The 17,043-nt window shown below is 47.8% G+C and overlaps 1 protein-coding gene across 1 annotated transcript in view; it reads right to left on the minus strand.

Moving 5' to 3' along the window:
- The window catches only part of LRFN2 (leucine rich repeat and fibronectin type III domain containing 2), a 43,697-nt gene extending 27,533 nt beyond the window's left edge, over positions 1-16,164 (minus strand). Inside the window, exon 1 of the mRNA XM_069562630.1 lies at positions 14,746-16,164. Within this exon, the coding sequence (XP_069418731.1) occupies positions 14,746-16,145 (1,400 nt within the window). The 5' untranslated portion in view covers positions 16,146-16,164. The remainder of the gene's footprint in view (positions 1-14,745) is intronic.
- Between the last annotated feature and the right edge of the window lie 879 nt (positions 16,165-17,043).

Below are 17,043 nucleotides of genomic sequence, written 5' to 3' on the forward strand. Positions count from 1 at the left end.
CTTGCCTGGAGAATCCCAGGGACAGAGGAGCCTAGTGGGCTGCCGTCTGTGGGGTCGCACAGAGTCGGACACGACTGAAGTGACTTAGCAGCAGCAGCAGCAGCACTAGAGAGAGCGTTTCCACCAAACAAGCCAGCTGTGGTGGACTGAGCTGTTGAACCTGTTCCTTCACTTCTCTTTAACTGGGCTTTCTCAGGTGTTTAGTGGTAAAGAATCCACTTGCAATGCAGGAGATGCAGGTCTGATCCCTGGGTCAGGAAGATCCCCTGGGTAAAGGAAACGGCGACCCACTCCAGTCTTCTTGCCTGGAGAATCCCATGGACAGAGGAGCCTGGTGAGCTGCAGTCCAGAGGTTTACCAGAGGTTTTGGTCCATGGGGTCGCAAAAGAGTCAGATATGACTGAGCAACTAAATACCAACAAAATGAAATCACAGTCTTGCCATGGCCTGACCGTGGGTGATGTGCACGCCCTGCCCCTTGACTTTGGGCTTGGCCTTGTAACTTGTTTTGCCCCATGAGATTTAGCCGATGTAATACCAGCAGAGGCTTGATGTTTGCTTCTTCACCTACCCTCTTCATTTATGCTATCACCATGAGAAAAATATACTCTGGGTGACCACTGCCCCCGTACCTGAGCTTCAGAACAAAACACATGGAGAAGATTTAAACCAGACTTGGAGCCTGGAGCCCAGCCCAGCTGAGACCCAGCGAATTCCAACCAACCTATACACCCACAAGGAAGAAGATTCAATAGGCTGTAAGCTACTGAGATTTTTGGACTTGTTTGTCATGCAGCATTATTATTGTGGCAGCACTGACTAATACACCAGGGTTTTCAGGGGTCTTGACCAGGCCTGATCATTCCTGCCTTGGCCTCTTTCTTATTGGTTCCACCTAAAACAGCTAACCCTTCCGTTCTTCCTTCCAAATCCCACCTACTCCCCAGGACATAGCTTATAGCCCATTCCACCTACTTCCAGAAGCTCTGCCCACCCAGCCACAGAATACACCCCTCCCCACCCAGGCTTGTGAATGCACTTCCATTAGCTCATGAAAAAGCTCAAGTAGATCAACTTCACCAAGCAATTCATTTACATTTTCATCTTTTAGGTGGTCAATTACTAAACTGAACAGCCCCCTAACTTAGTATCATCACTAATGAATTACCTGGTTAGAAGGTTGAGTGTTTAATAGTTCCGAGTGACATTTACTTCCTGAACAGGTACCTTCTTGATAAGGCAGTAGAAGTTGAGTTCCCACATCTGGACCCATACCCACCCCCTCACAGCATCAGCACTGCAGCCATAGCTCTAGTGGGAGGCCCTCTCTGGAGCCCACCCCAGCTAGAAATAGCTCTCCTTTGTAAATAGTTAATGAGCTTATTCATCCGCGTTGCACGTCTCCGTGGCCCCGCTCTCACCCTGGGCTGGCACATCACAGTCTGTGGTTCTGTGTGATCCTGTTCACTCTCCATCCCCCACCACCTCTGAGGCTCTGAAGATGATGGGCGTTAATTTGACTTCACGTCTGGAGCCCTTCTGTCACCCACAGGGTGCCCACTCTCCTCACACACACACTTGCCAGATCATAGGTCTAATTGGCAAAGACTCAGACATCCCCCTCGGCTTCTTTCTCTGTCTCAGCGTCTCTAGAGATGAGAAAAGAGCGCTTGCTCACACAGAGGAGAAAAGCAGCCCAGATCATCTCCCTTCCCCAGGCTGGATTCAGCTACATGTGCAGGCTGCTGGCTCCCGGGATGGTGTGGGCAGGTAGATGCTAAGAGATGTGTATGACACTGATGCTTTCACCCATAGAGCTCTCTGGGGCTGCACACCGGCCGGGCATCCGTCCTCCCCCAACTCCCCAGCAGATCCCTGACTTTATTTGGGAAAGCAACATACCTGAACAAACAGCCAACTGTCTCAACCTCTGCTGCAGACTGAGGAAATACAACGGACAGAAGTGGGAGTCTTGGGGTGGGATTCCTGGGGGACTCTTTCAGTGGGCTGACTCAGGGACTTCTCTGGCAGTCCGATGGTTAAGACTTCACCTTTCAATGCAGGGCTTGTGGGTTCAATCCCTGGTTGCAGAGCTAAGACCCCACATGCCTCCCAGCCAAAAAAAAAAAAAAACTAACATAAAACAGAAGCAGTATTGTAACAAATTCAATAAAGACTTTCAAAAACTAAATAAATAAAGGGGCTGACTCATCTGAAAGGTTGGTGCCTGTCTTCCTTCATCTGGCTTTCCTGGGAGCAGACTCTAAGACAAAGATTTGAGTGCCAATAGTTGATCTGGGACCAGGACTCTCTTCTTTTGGGGAAGAAGGTCCATACAGGGTAGGTATGTCGCTAAGCAAGTTACCATCATGAGCAATCTGGGTTCAGTCGTATCGGGACCCTCTGGGGGACTGCATAGATTACGCTTCAGCTGTCTTTCTTCCCCACCTAGGGGAGGAAGCTGGGGTGTTAATCCTTCCTGGCATAGACTGGGGCTGCTTCTGGGGACATCAGCTCTCCTCCACTTTAGCAGCCCTCTCTGTGGGCTGGGCACGCAGGAGGAAGTCCTGGGGGGAAGGGTCAGTGAGCACAGAGGCAGAGAGTCACATGTTAAAGGTTGTGCAACTTGAGAAGGAGCCTCAGTTCCTGAGGTCCATGGAACTCCCATGCCAGCCCTGAGCACCAACCCTCTGGAATTCCATTACATGACAGAAACAAATCCCCAGTTTGGTCAAACTGCTATAGTCAGATCTTTGCGATAAGAAGCACTTCGCACTATCTGAAACTGCTCTTCTTCATGGCTTACATCTCTTCCCATTTCACAACACCTTTGGGAGTCACTAGCATCCCCATTCTGCAGACGAGAAGCCTGAGGCTCAGAGAAGGAAAGGGAGGGGAGATGAGAGCCCATATCTGGAGTCCCTGATTCTAGCCTCCTGGTATTTATCACTCAGCCTCAGCCAAAGGGCAAGAAAAATGACTCCAGCACCTAAAATGCACAAAGTGCTTTTGTTTCCTAAATGTTTCACATACTTCATCTCTTTGGAGATGACCCTGTTTGAAAGAGTTTATATTTCAGTGTTATAGATGAAACAAAGTCTAAGAGAGGTGAGATGATAAAGGCATGGGAGAGCCGGGATGGGAACCCTGGTCTTTTGACTTCTCCCACCAGAAGTTCAGATACCAAAGCCCCAGCTGTGGGATTTATAGCAGCTCACCTCCCAGCAATGTCCACTCCCCAGGCACAAGGGCCCCATGTGGAACACACATCAGAGTCGCTGGAAGAATTTTAAAAACACGGATGCTTGGGTCGCACCTGAAGCTGGCTTGGGATCTCCTGGAGACAGGATGCAGCTCCCCGTGGATTCCAGCACAAACCAGGCTTGGGGAGCACCAGCGTGATGGGAAACCTCAGGTTCGGTGTCAGAATGCCTAGGTTTCACACCTGCCTGACTCCCGGCTCTCCTGGAGCTGTTAGGAGGCTAAAAGGAGCTGACTCTCTGGTTCTCCCTTCACTACAAGGGGGAAAAGCCACATTCCAGGAGAAAAGCAGGCTGGATACACACTGTAATAATTTTACTCCTGTTAATTTTCTCTCTTCAGATATGTCTTCAGACAGAACTTTTTGAGACTAGAGGGAATGACACGTGGAGAATTTAGTTACCTCTGAACTGATGCCCTGAAGGGTTTGCATCTGAGTGGTGTTCATCTTGTGTGGAGCAAGAGGGGCAGGATGAGAAAGTAGTGATGCGATTTGAGATGCTCCTGGAAGGCACCCCTGAAAAATATCTCTCCTATGCTGAAACCTGCCCTGGGCTTTGAAATTACACCCTTAAAGATTCACTGTTTGGGGTCTTTCAGAGCTTCCAGTTAAACTACAAAGATTTCTGAAAGGGATTACGTCTTATATCTTGATCTCTTAAAACATTATCAGATTGTTTTCCCAGGTTACAGCTCTCTTGGAGTAAGTTTTGAAGAATGGAGCCACAAGAAGAAGCCTGGAGAACAAGGACAGGAAGAGAGGGCTAAGTAGGGAAAGTTGTCAGGCTCCTAATAACAGTAAGTACTGACATGTTTCTGATACTTCATAGTTGACCATGTAAATGCACTTCCAAATATGTGATCTCATTCAGTTCATGCCACTAGTGGTATAAATATGAGTGGCTTAGTGATTTGCCCATGATCCCAGCACTAGTAAGTGGTAAAGTTGGGGTGCAAACTCAGGTTCTAGAAGTGCTATATTACTGGCAGTGCATTTGGCCTAGCTTTAAAAAACTACATTTCCCAGCCTCCCTTGCAGACAGATATGGCCAAAAGAGATAGAAGCAGAAGTTACTGGAGGGAGAACCTCCCCTCCGTTGCCCTCTTATCCTTCTGCTTTTCATCTTTCCCACTGTATAGAAAGGAGATGTGATAGCTGGCACGCCAGCAGCCATTTCTCACCATGAGGAAACCTTAAAGACAGAACCTGTGTGCTGAGGATGGCTGAGCAGAAAGGTGGGAGCTGGGTTCTTGGTGGCCAGGCTGCCCAGAAACCCAGACTAAACTCCCTTCCACTGACTTCTTTTACACAAGAGACATAAACCCTTATGAATTTAAATCTCTTTTGGTTGAGTTTTCTATTCATCCTAATTGCTATGGCTAGGCCTTAGAAATGTGAGGAAAGAAACGAAAACTGGAAGAGAAAATCTCAGCAGCCTCCCAGTGAATTACCCCATCCTTCTGAGAAAAAGAAGTCACAGTTGGTGTCCCTCAGCCCAAGTCTCCAGCCTTAAGGAAAACTCCTTGGGATATTAGTGAGAAGTTTCACACAGCATGTACCTGGCATTGGATGTGGGCATGATATTTCTAGTCTTTGCTTTGTGGAACATTGGGAAATCTCCTCAATTCATTAAAGACTCAGTTTCCTGAGCTATAAAATGGATATAATATTTGTCTTGGCCATCCCTGCTTGTTGACGTCAGATTTCAATAGTCAAACAGTGTAAAAAAATATAAAATCCAAGGCAGGCTGATTTTGGCTCTAACCAGGGAGTTCACGGGAATCTTTCTGCCCCAGTTACCCCAACTTTCTCCTTTATACATTTTTTCCCTGACAGTGGGGTCCAATCCAACCTTTCAGTAGAAGCTGAGATGTCTGTGGAGGCAGCTGAATCAAAGAATCCTCCCCCTGCATAGATGGGAGCTCTTATATCTGGTATGGCCCTCCCTGGCTTCCTTGGTGGCTCAGATGGTAAAGAATCTGCCTGCAATGCAGGAGACCGGGTTCAGTCCCTGGGTTGGGAAGATTCCCTGGAGGAGGGAATGACTATGCACTCCAGTATTCTTACCTAGAGAATTCCACGGACAGAGACACCTGGTGGGCTATAGACCATGGGGTCACAAAAAGTTGGACACGACTGAGTGACTAACACTATAGGGAGCATCCTCCCCAGAAATTTCTCCCCATATTCATAGGATCGTAGGTTCATTAGTAAATTCCCCTCTACCCTTTTGTGGAGTTCCAATTTGCTGCATTTTCATGGGGTAGGGGGCAGGGGCAATCTCCACTGGGGTATTGATTCAAAATGATGGAGTAGGCAGATTGAATCTGCCTTATTTTTTCCCTAGATGGGAGACAGACCAACAGTAATAATAATAGTAATAATAAAATGCCCCACTCTAGCCCTGCAAAACTCAACAAGGTGAGTTCAAGGTGGGGATTATGTCATGGAGGAATATGGTACGGGAAGTTCAGTTCAGTTCAGTCGCTCAGTTGTGTCCAACTCTTTGCGACCCCATGAATCGCAGCACGCCAGGCCTCCCTGTCCATCACCAGCTCCCGGAGTTCACTCAGATTCATGTCCATCGAGTCCGTGATGCCATCCAGCCATCTCATCCTCTGTCGTCCCCTTCTCCTCCTGCCCCCAATCCCTCCCAGCATCAAAGTCTTTTCCAATGAGTCAACTCTTCGCATGAGGTGGCCAAAGTACTGGAGTTTCAGCTTTAGCATCATTCCTTCCAAAGAAATCCCAAGGTTGATCTCCTTCAGAATGGACTGGTTGGATCTCCTTGCAGTCCAAGGGACTCCCAAGAGTCTTCTCCAACACCACAGTTCAAAAGCATCAATTCTTCGATGCTCAGCCTTCTTCACAGTCCAACTCTCACATCCATCGGTTAAAGATAAAGTTGCAGCAGGTCATATAATGGCTACTATCTTCCACCACCTTCAGGGTCTCTTGCCTCATAAGCCCTCACTTTTGCTATGTGGAGATGATGACAGCAGAATAAGCCTCACGAAGACAAGGCTGCATCCTGGCTAATTCCATGCTGTGCTTTAGAAGTACGCTGGCTGTTCCCCTGGCCCTCCCGGGGACTGTTCCAACACCACGCCTGGTGACAGATGTTCTTGACGACTCTTAGAGACAAGTGTTTGCAAATGTCACTCGGGCTGATAATAACATGTGGGACACTTACCCTACCAGGTCATACCAGGGATGGGGCACAGCTGGGATGGACTGTTGCTCTCTCCTTGGGGAGGGGAGGCCCCCTTCTTTCTGACTCCCCTCTCCCAGCCTTCTTCCCCTCATTGACTCCCCCACCTCTGACACTGTCCCCATGAATACCAGTCACTTCCTGAAAGGGCAGGCCCTGGGGCTGACAGATGCAGGAGTCAGTCTTCCCCGGTCACATGGTCCCACTTGTGGACTGTCTGTGTCTAGTATGACCCAGAGCTGCCTGCAGGGCTCCATTGTGGGTACTCAGGGAAGGCAAATGCCTTGGGAGGTCAGCAAAAACCCTTAGATAATTAGAGAGCTAATCATCTGATAATTAAAAAAAAGCAAGACACTATTTCACAGCCAAATTCAAATCCTGAGTTATCCATGGTTTGGGATTAGCCAGGCCTCTGCTTTCCCTTCCTGGTGTGTAGATTGTTGTTGTTTGTCATAGTTCAGTCACTAATCGTATCTCTTTTTCAACCCCATGGATGATAGCCCACCAGGATTGTCCATTGGATTTCCCAGGCAAATCAACTGGAGTAGATTGCCATTTCCTTTCCCAGGAGATCTTCCTGACCCAGGGATCAAACCCGCACCTCCTGAACTGCAAGCAGATTCTTTACTGCTGAGCCCTGAATTGCAAGCAGATTCTTTACTGCTGAGCTAGCAGGGAAGCCTAGGTATATAGACTAGAACCTGATGGTTCACACACAGCTCCCAGCTCCCAGGGTTTCTGCAGGCCCATGGTGTCAGTCAGTGGTCACCTGTCAATGACATGTCCAATCTGGCTGGATAATTAAGCCTCCACCAAGGTCCCTGTCTGCAACCTCAGGCCCTGGGCTCAGACCCCTATGAGACAGGGCACCCTAACCCTGGGAGGCAAGATGCCATGTGGCCCCAATTGGCAAAAGCAGGTGGATTTAGCAACTGTGGTAACCATATTGTCTTGATCATGGGATAATAAGCCTTAAACAGAGTCACAGACCATCAGGGTGGGACCGTTTAAGCCAAATGTTACAGTCAGGCTGCCCACTGGGCATCCCCGGTGTGGAATCAGCTTGAGTCGTCCTGGTATGGGCAGCTCGCTACCTTGCGGCAGCTCTTGCTTTGTGTGCTCTCGGGCAGCCCTGATGTTCGCTTCCATTCTGTTCAGTGCACCAGATATTGACCCACTAGTTGTCACGGGTCAGGTCTCGCTAGGAGCGCGGGATACGGAGATGAGGATGCATGCACAGCACACGTTAGAGAGGAAGAAAGACACAAGCCAAGTCATTCTGCAGCCAGATGGAGAGCAACGAGAGAGGTAGGCACAGGTGCTGCACTTGGAATTTTTTTGTTGCAATGGGCCGATGCCTGCTTTAGAGTGTGTGTTTGTGTGTGTGTGTGTGTGTGTTCTCTTCTACTCGTACGTTCTGTGAATAAATTAAAGGATATATGACTTCTTTCCCAAATCCTGTCATCACCAACCTCTGCCCATCTCACAAGATTCTAGAATCCCATTCTCATCAGCGGATCTCTGGATATATTGCCACTGGTGAAGATAATCTCTGAAGACTGTGTCTTCCTGTAGTAAATGTGTTACAGCTCTGCTTTGACCAGCTCAAAATGACTCAGTGGTTAAAACTGCAACCTCCCATGATCTCAGCACTTGACTTCTGTTAACACAGCCCCCAATTACAGGAGTCTTTTGGCAGCTCCATCACTTTTTAGCCACAACATCCTTGAGATCAGCTAAAACTCTGAGCCGATGCCACACAAAACTCCCATCAAGCCAGATTTTCTTCATCTTGAACTATGGCAGCTGAGTATTTGAACCAAAAAGAATACATATTTTCTGTGTCATTATCCATGTCAATAAGAAAATATTCTGAGCAGCGCAGAATGGGGCAGGTGTGGAGGTACAAGCCAGAGGCTTTCTCGCATGTGCACAGCAATTTGGTAATCAATCTGGTCCCAGAGCACAGGGCTGAGCTCTCTGCGCTGCACGGCAGCTTCCCACTAGCTGTCTATCTACACGTTAGTGCATATTGGGTCAGTGAGGGTGGGGTGGGAGGGAGGCTCACGGGGGAGGGAACATATGTGTACTTACAGGCGACTCACCCTGTCGCATGGCAGAAACTGACACAACATTGTAAAGCCATTATTCTCCAATTAAAACTAAATTTTTGGAAAAAAGGAACTAAAAAATAATCTGGTTGACAAGTTCATTTCACAGTTTACGCATCTCCGTTTTCGCCCAAACTCAGGGTGGGGTTTTTGTCACCTGTCCTTTACAGTTGTGATGCACTCTGTTTACGGCAGTGAGTCTCAGCCACTGGAAACCCGCTAGGATGTTTTCCAACAGCATCTATCACCCCAGAGGTTCTGGTCCACCTTGCCCCATGGAGACACACGGGGATGAATGCGTCTCGTGGAGAGAATCTCGTTGTCAAGAGGGATGTCACTGGGAAGGGCTGTCCTTGTGAATGATGAAAAGAACTACTGGGTCAGAAAATAGTGAATATAACGTAAGAAAGACTCACAGATATAGAGAACAAACTAGCGGTTATACCAGTCTGGCGGAGGGGCAAGATTGGGATGGGGATTAAGAAGATTAAAGATTTAAAGATGAAGAATAATTTAAACTATTACGTTTAAAATAAATAAGCTACAACGATGCATTGTACAACACAGGGAATATAGCCAGTATTTTGCAGGAGCTATAAATGGAATATAACCTTTAAAAGCTGTGAATCACTACGTTGAACATCTGTAAATTATGTACATCAACTATACTTCAATTAAAACACGAAAAAGAAAAAGAACTGGGTCATAGTGTCCCCTGAAGACAACTCAATACCTAGGTATGATTTAGCCCCTTGGGAGTCCTTGTGGGGTTCTGGCAATTGGCATTCTTTGCCAAGGGCTTACAGCCATCTGTTGAGCAATCCCTTCTGGAATTTGGAATGTCCACGCCCAGCCTAGCATCCTATGCTTTATATGAGTCTAGTCTTCAAAAGCAGAATATCTGCGCTTTTCCCATCTTGGGCACTCCTCTTTCTGTCCCTGCTGTCTCAAGCTCACTCCCACGGGCTTGGAACCTTGGCTTGTATCCTCTAGTCCTGGGATGTGACCCTTGGGGCCTGGGGACCAGAACAAACGCAGGGCGGTATGAGGTGTCTCAGTTGGCCTTGGGTCCCTCCCTGAGTATTGGTCTTGCCTCTTCCACACGGCCTGGATTCAAGTTCTGACTCTGAAACCTTGAGACAGTTTCTTATATGGGAAGTGGAATAACGGTAGTTCTCAACCCCCCGGGGTTTTGGAAAAACTGTTGAGTTCATATGTATAAAGTCCTCAGAATAGTGCCTGGTTCAAACAAGCTCTTGATGCAAATTTGTACCATTATTGCTGTGGCTGTTCTTGAGGGGAAAGGGAGGCGATTTGGAAACTGTGGCTTTGCCTGCTGCTCTTGTCCAGTCTTCCTGCAGCCTCCTTCTCAGCCAGCAGGTTTGTCCTTCCTGCGACAAACATGGATTAAAAGCCCTGCAGTGAGCATCTCTGTATCGGATATTGTTGTTGTCTAGTCACTCAGTCCTGTCCAACTGTTTGCAACCCCATGGACTGCAGAACGCCAGGTTTTCCCGTCCTTCACCATCTACCAAAGTTTGCTCAAACTCATGCCCACTGAGTCAGTGATTCCATCGAACTATCTCCTCCTCTGTCGTCCCCTTCTCCTCCTGCTTTCAACCTCACCCAGCATCAGGGTCTTTTCCAAAGATTCGGCTCTTCCCATTAGGCGGCCAAAGTATTGGAATTTCAGCTTTACCATCAGTCCTTCCAATGAACATTCAGGGTTGATTTCCTTTAGGATTACTAATTTGAGCTCCTTGTTGTCCAAGAGACTCTCAGGAGTCTTCTTTAGAACCACAGTTTGAAAGCTGAAATTCTTTGGTGCTCAGCCTTCTTTATGGTCCAACTCTCACATCCATACATGATTACTGGGAAAACCATAGCTTTGACTACGCGGACCTTTGTCAGCAAAGTGATGTCTCTGCTTTTTAACATGCTGTCTAGGTTTGTCATAGCTTTTCTTCCAAGGAGCAAGTGTTTTTTAAATTCATGGCTGCAGTCACCATCCACAGTGATTCTGGAGTCTAAGAAAATAAAATCTGTCACTGTTTCCACTTTTTCCCCATCTATTTGCCATGAAGTGATGGGACTGGATGCCATGATCATAGTTTTTTGAGCGCTGTCATATTCATCTTCGGGTAGAAACCTTTCTGCCCCTCTTGTGAACACATCGCTGTTGAAGGCTGAGCATGTCACAGAGCTACCGTGCAGCCCGGTTGGTGTCTCTTCTTTCCTGTGGGGCCAGTTTGCTTTCTAAAAACCTACTGCTCTTCCTTGGAGTCTCCTATTTGTCCTAACAGCCAGTTGTACTGTAAGGACGAAGGCAGAATGGCCACGGTGGCTGAATTTCGGAACTGAAGTCAGGGGCGCGACCTTGGGAGAGTTTAATTCTCCTGGTCTTTTATACTTCCTGGTATGTCCAGGAGAATGAAATGAAATACTTACTTCTTGGAAAGCTATGTGTAAAACCCACAGTAAGCTGACAAAAATGCTGTCTAGTGATTGCCATTACTATTAACTGGCTACAGACGCACACTGGCCTTTTCCTTTAAATTTTGGAAATCTGGCCTCTTAAAGATTGAGCTGTGTATCTAACCTTCCTCTTCCCTTTGCCCCCCAGGATGGCAGACAAGATAATGGTCTCACTCTCACCATTACTGTTACTCCTACCCCTATTGCTAAAAACAACAACAATAATCACTTGTATTGCCTGAACACTTACTACATGCCTGCACGATTCAGAAAGCTTTCCATGATGTTTCTCTTCTAATCTTCAAGACCTCAATAAGGGGAAGTCAGCACTGTCATCTGAATTTTTTCCCTAAGCTTCCTGATGCTTCCATTTACTTTTCTTTCTTGCACTTTGCTTATTACACTTGGCAAATGCTGTATTTTTTACAAATTGAAGATTTGAGGCCATGTTGCATTGAAGAAGTCTATAGCTGATGTTTTTCTAACAGCATTTTCTCTCTTCATGTCTCTGTGTCACACTTTGGTAATTCTCTCACAATTTCAAAATTTTTTCATTATTATTATATTTGTTATGGTGTCCGTGACCAGTGATCTTTGGTGTTACTACTATGATTCTCTGAAGGCTCAGATGATGGTTGGCATTTTTTAGCATTAAGGTATTTTTTAATTAAAGTATGTACATTGCTTTTTGAGACATAATGTTATTGCACATTTAATAGACTACAGTATAGTGGCAGCATAACTTTCATATGCACTGGGAAACCAAACAATTGATGTGGCTGGCTTTATTGCAATATTCGCTTTATTGCCATGGTCTGGAACCCAATCCAAAATTATCTCCAAAGTCTGCCTATATTTCTACTTATAAAGCTAGTGTCTCCAAGATCTCAATCACCAAATAAAAGTGGTTTGAATTCAGCTTTGAGTGACTTCAGAAGCATAACTCTGACCCCTCTTGGGGTCCTCCCAGGATTTCTGAGATGCCTCAGGGAGGGGCTCCATCTTGGCAGTCTTGGCTTTTTGCCACCTTGATGCCAGCACCTCTTCCCTTACAAACTGCATTTCCTTTCATTCTATGCCTGTGTAGGCCTCAGAGCTGGTAGCTTTTCGCCTTTACACTTTATATCAAAGTCAAAACCATATAATAAATTCACAAGTGAAGCAATATACTTATTTTCAAAAGGTCAACCTCACACGCTATCAAAGAAATGCAAATTAAAACAAGTTCCATTTTTCACCTATGAGATTGGCAAAAATGAAAGTAATTATATATCTATAATTGGCAAGGGTGTGGTCAAAATGGGTACCTCTCACTGGTGAGAGGATAACTAAGTGTTTATATGCAATGTATAAAGATCATTATTTACCTATGAAACCAGTGACTCAACCCCTAGGGAAATAGGCTAAGGAAATCACTGAAGTTTTGCATAACTATATTTATGTAAAAAGATATATCCATTGCTGCTTTACTGCTTTTCTTGCTTTTAATACTGAAAAATAGAAACAGCCTAAATGTCCAAAAATAAAAGATTGATTAAATAAATTATGTTATAGCCAAATGAAAAATATTTTAATATCGTGAGATCTAAGCAAGGTACAATGTTGAGTGAAAGAATTAAGAAACAAAAGGACATATTAGATTGATCATGAGTATTGTTTTAAAGTGAAATAAAACTTAGAGACCAAATGCTTTGGCTAACTGTGAGTGGTGGGATTACAGGCAACTTTTTTCTATCTCTTTATCATTTTGTCAATGTTCCAAATTTTCTACAAAGACTTACTTTTGTAAGCAGAAAAATACATATGTATATTGCTTAATTTCACATGTATGTCACATATATAACAATACATATTACTTAATTTCATATATATATATATATATATATATGTGAATGCATATACTTCAGTTAAGTTCTACTGCTGTTTTCGTTATATCCTGAGAAGGAAACTGTGCCCCAGACAAGTCACATATGTGACTCAAGGTAAGGGAAGTTCCTTGGCTCCACCAGGGTCCACGGTGTTCCCACCCTCCATCTCATGAACTTCATTTGGTGAATAAATGCCTTTCTTCATCCACACCTTCCCATCCAGAGACCTATTCATCAGGTGAGAAAGTCAGAGCTGAAAGAAACCTCATCAATGGATCAAGGTTCTTGAGCTCTCTTGCACCATGGACCTTTCAGCTGTCTGGTAAAGTCTATGGGATCCCTTTTCAGAATAATCCTTTTGAATGCATAAGATAAAACACACAGGATTTCAAAAGAAACCATACATTCCTTGAGCTGTAAGACTCTAAGGCACATCTGTCATGTTTAACATAAGCCAGAATCTGGCTGCAAAGGAAACACCTGTGGTCAGACCCTGACCCTTTAGCTTGGATTCATCATCTGATGGAGCCTTCCTTCTGAACAACTTAAGCAGTTCTGTTGCAGCTTTTGAGTCTTCACCTCCCTTCTACCAGCCTAAGAAATGACCCTTTGATCCTCACAGCAGATCAACAAAGTCAACACTATTGTCTCCATTTTACAGATGAAAAGACTGATGCCTGGAGAGGTCAGGAAAGCTGGGCAGGATGACCTAATATCCACTGGCTCACATGACCTGCTCTGGTTAATCAGAGCTCATCCAGGACTTTGGCAGAACAACTGGGACAGGGAGGCTCTTCTTCTAGGGCTGCCCAGAGGAAAGAGGTGTGTGACGGTGAAGGAAGAAAACAAAACTTAGGGAAGCAAAGAGACAGAGTGCAGGATGCTTGTGGGCCCTTTGATCTAGCTGGGTCTGAGGCAGGATGCTGAATTTCAGTTACGTGAACCAACATGTTACCTCTTCCTTTTTCTTCTTCAGCCAGTGTGGGCTTCCCTGGTGGGTCACACAGTAAACAATCTGCCTGCAATGCAGAAGACTCAGGTTTGATCCCTTGGTTGGAAAGATCCCCTGGTGAAGGGAATGGCTATCCACTCCAGTATTCTTGGAGAATTCCAAGGACAGAGGAGTCTGATGGCTACCGTCCATGGGGTTGCAAAGACCTGGACACAACTGAGCAACTAACAGTTTCACTTTCACCAGCAGACTAACTCAGGCGTGGATTATCCCCATTTTACAGATGAGGAAAACTGAGGCAGGGCAAGAGAATTAAATGATTAGCAAATGGCAGCGTGATGATCTGAATTCTACACTTCCTGACCTTACCCATGACTGCCTATGAATCTAGGTGAAGGCCAGATTCCTCCTTCGTTGGAGGAGTCAGATCCTCTGGCCAAGAGATCTGCTTATCGTTATTGTGTGTCCTCCATCTAAGGCTCAAATGTGGCTGATTCATGTTGGTTGATGTATGACAAAACCATCACAATATTGTAGAATAATTAATTTTAAAAAAGAAGAAGAAAGCTCGGAGCTCATAGTCGTTGAGACCACCTGGCACCACCAGACCTCTGGGAGGCACCGTCCCCCGCATACATCTATCTTCAGGCTGCACCTGTAGGGCACCCTCTCCTTAAACTTGTACGTAATGTTCATTCTATTTCCTCTCACCTGCACAAATGGCACAGTTTGTCCCTGGACTCGCACAAACACCTCTAGGGGGCGGGGGTGGAGGGCGGCGTAGGTAGGAACCGCTCTGAACCCTCCCCATCACTTCCTCCGGGCCCATCTGGACACTTCCCTGCATTGCCGCAGCCCCGGCTCACCTGTAAATCAGTACCTCATCGTCGGAGCAGTTGTACTGCAGCTGGTACATTTTCACCCGCGGGGCAGACTTGCTGACCGACCACTTGACCAGGGCCGAGGTGGTGGTCACGTCGGACACCAGCACAGCCCGTTCCGGGGGGCTTTTGGGAGGCTCCCCGCCCCCACTTCCTCCACCTCCGCGGCTGGTCTTGCTGGAGCCGGTGATGTCGGAGAGGCGGGACTTGGGGGGCGCCGCCCGGCTGGTGCTGTTGCTGAGGTGCGGCAGCTGGACGATGGAGACCTCCACCGTGGCCGTGGCCTCCCCGGCGGCGTTGGCGGCGATGCAGGTGAAGGCGCCGCTGTCCTGAGACGTGGTGATGAGGATGTCCAGGGTGCCGTTGTCATACACGGCGGTCCTGGAGGAGTTCCCCACCAGGCGGTCATCGGGGGCCACCCAGTGGATAAGGGGGCTGGGGTCCCCGATGGCCTTGCACTTGAGCGTGGCTGCCTGGCCCTCCAGGACAAGCAGCTTGTGCGTGTGCTGGGTGATGAGCGGCGGTTCGCACACAAACTCCTCCTCGCGCACGTGCCAGAAGTAGCGGCCCTTGAGGCTGCCCGGTGAGCCGCAAGTCTCCAGGTCGTCGTCCCGCTCCAGCCTGCGGAGCCAGAGAAGCTCGCAGTTACAGCGCAGCGGGTTGCCCCCGAAACTAAAGGACAGGGGTGGGGCGAAGGGCGTGGCGGTCAGAGCCGAGGCCTGGGAGCGGGCGAAGATGGGGTCCGGGGGCAGCTTCTGCAGCCGGTTGGAGGTGAGGTCCAGGCGGGCCAGTTTCTGCAGGTCGGCGAAGGTGCCCTCGGCGATGTGGTCCAGCAGGTTGTGGTCGAGGCTCAGCTGGTGCAGGTTGATCATGCGCCGCACAGAGCCCCAGGGCAGCCCGTGGAGGTTGTTGTAGGAGAGGTCCAAGTCCTCCAGCGTCAGCAGGAAGTCCTCGAAGGCCTCGTCCGCGATGCCGCCCAGCTGGTTGTTGTTCACGATGAGATGCTGCAGGTTGACCAGGCCCCGCAGCGTGTCCTCCCCCAGGCTGGGCAGCCGGTTGCTGTCGAGGTGCAGGGAGCGCAGGCTCTCCAGGTCCAGGAAGGAGAAGGGCTGGATGTGACTGATGGTGTTCCTGGACAGGGTCAGGTCCACCAGCCCCGTCATGTTGGCGAAGTCCTGGCGGCCGATGTGGATGATGAAATTGCCGCCCAGACGCAGCTCCACTGTCCGCCGATCGATGTCTGGAGGCACAAAGAGTAGCCCCTTGGAGGGGCACAGGGTCCCCAGTGACTCAGACAGGTTCTGACAGACGCAGTACTTGGGACAGGCGTCGACCACAGCAAACGCCATGCCAAACGCCAGCAGGCCGCCAAGCAGGGTCTCCATGGTCTGGTCACTCAGGCCGTGGTGCCTGGAAGAGAGGGACACAAGGTCAGGGTCGGGAGGCGACTTCCTAACGCCTTCTCCCGCAGCACCCTCTCCCACACCTACCAGGTGCCCTAGGGAGCAGTGGAGAATGGCATCAGCTCATGCAGGAGTGATCTCTTCTAGCAATCCTGCCGATCACGGTTCTAATGTTTCCTTTCTCCTTAGCTCTTATCGCCTTGGAACAGCCTACTTGATTTACTTATTAATTATGTCTATGGAATATTTTCTATCTCCCCAACTGGAATGTCAGTTCCGGGAGGGTAGGCGCTTTTGTCTGTTCTGTTCATTGCTCCAATCACTTCCCAGGTGGCTCAGCAGTAAAGAATCTGCCTGCCAATGCAGGAGACACAAGTTCAATCCCTGGGTTGGGAAGATCCCCTTGAGATGGAAATGACAGCCCGCTCCAATATTCTTGCCCGGGGAAATCCCATGGACAAGGGAGCCTGGCGGGCTGCAGTCCTTGGGGGTCACAAAGAGTCGGACACGACTTGGTGACTGAACAACAACAGTGTGTCTAGCACAGTGCTTGGAACACAGTAGGTGCTCAATACTTGTTGGATGCATGGATGGGTGGGTAATTCCATACCAGTGGTTTGTCTAGTAATCTTTGGATTTGAAACATACATTATAGCAGCCTTTTGAAGCGGTTTTGCCTTCTTAACTGGATTAGGCTCACTGTGAAATCAGATCAGACCAGCATTCCCTAAGAACGAGAAGGTGGACAAGGAGAGAGCTGTCCCTGGGAGTCAGGGTAAGTGGGGAGCTGCCTTTGGATAAATTCTTTATCATGGAGAATCCACAGAGTGGGTAAGTCTCTGGGAGCTTAGGGGAGTGAGGAAGGGGGTGGGATGGGAAA

The sequence above is a fragment of the Ovis canadensis genome, chromosome 20, assembly GCF_042477335.2.
Source record: "Ovis canadensis isolate MfBH-ARS-UI-01 breed Bighorn chromosome 20, ARS-UI_OviCan_v2, whole genome shotgun sequence".
NCBI classification, from domain to species: Eukaryota; Metazoa; Chordata; class Mammalia; order Artiodactyla; family Bovidae; genus Ovis; species Ovis canadensis.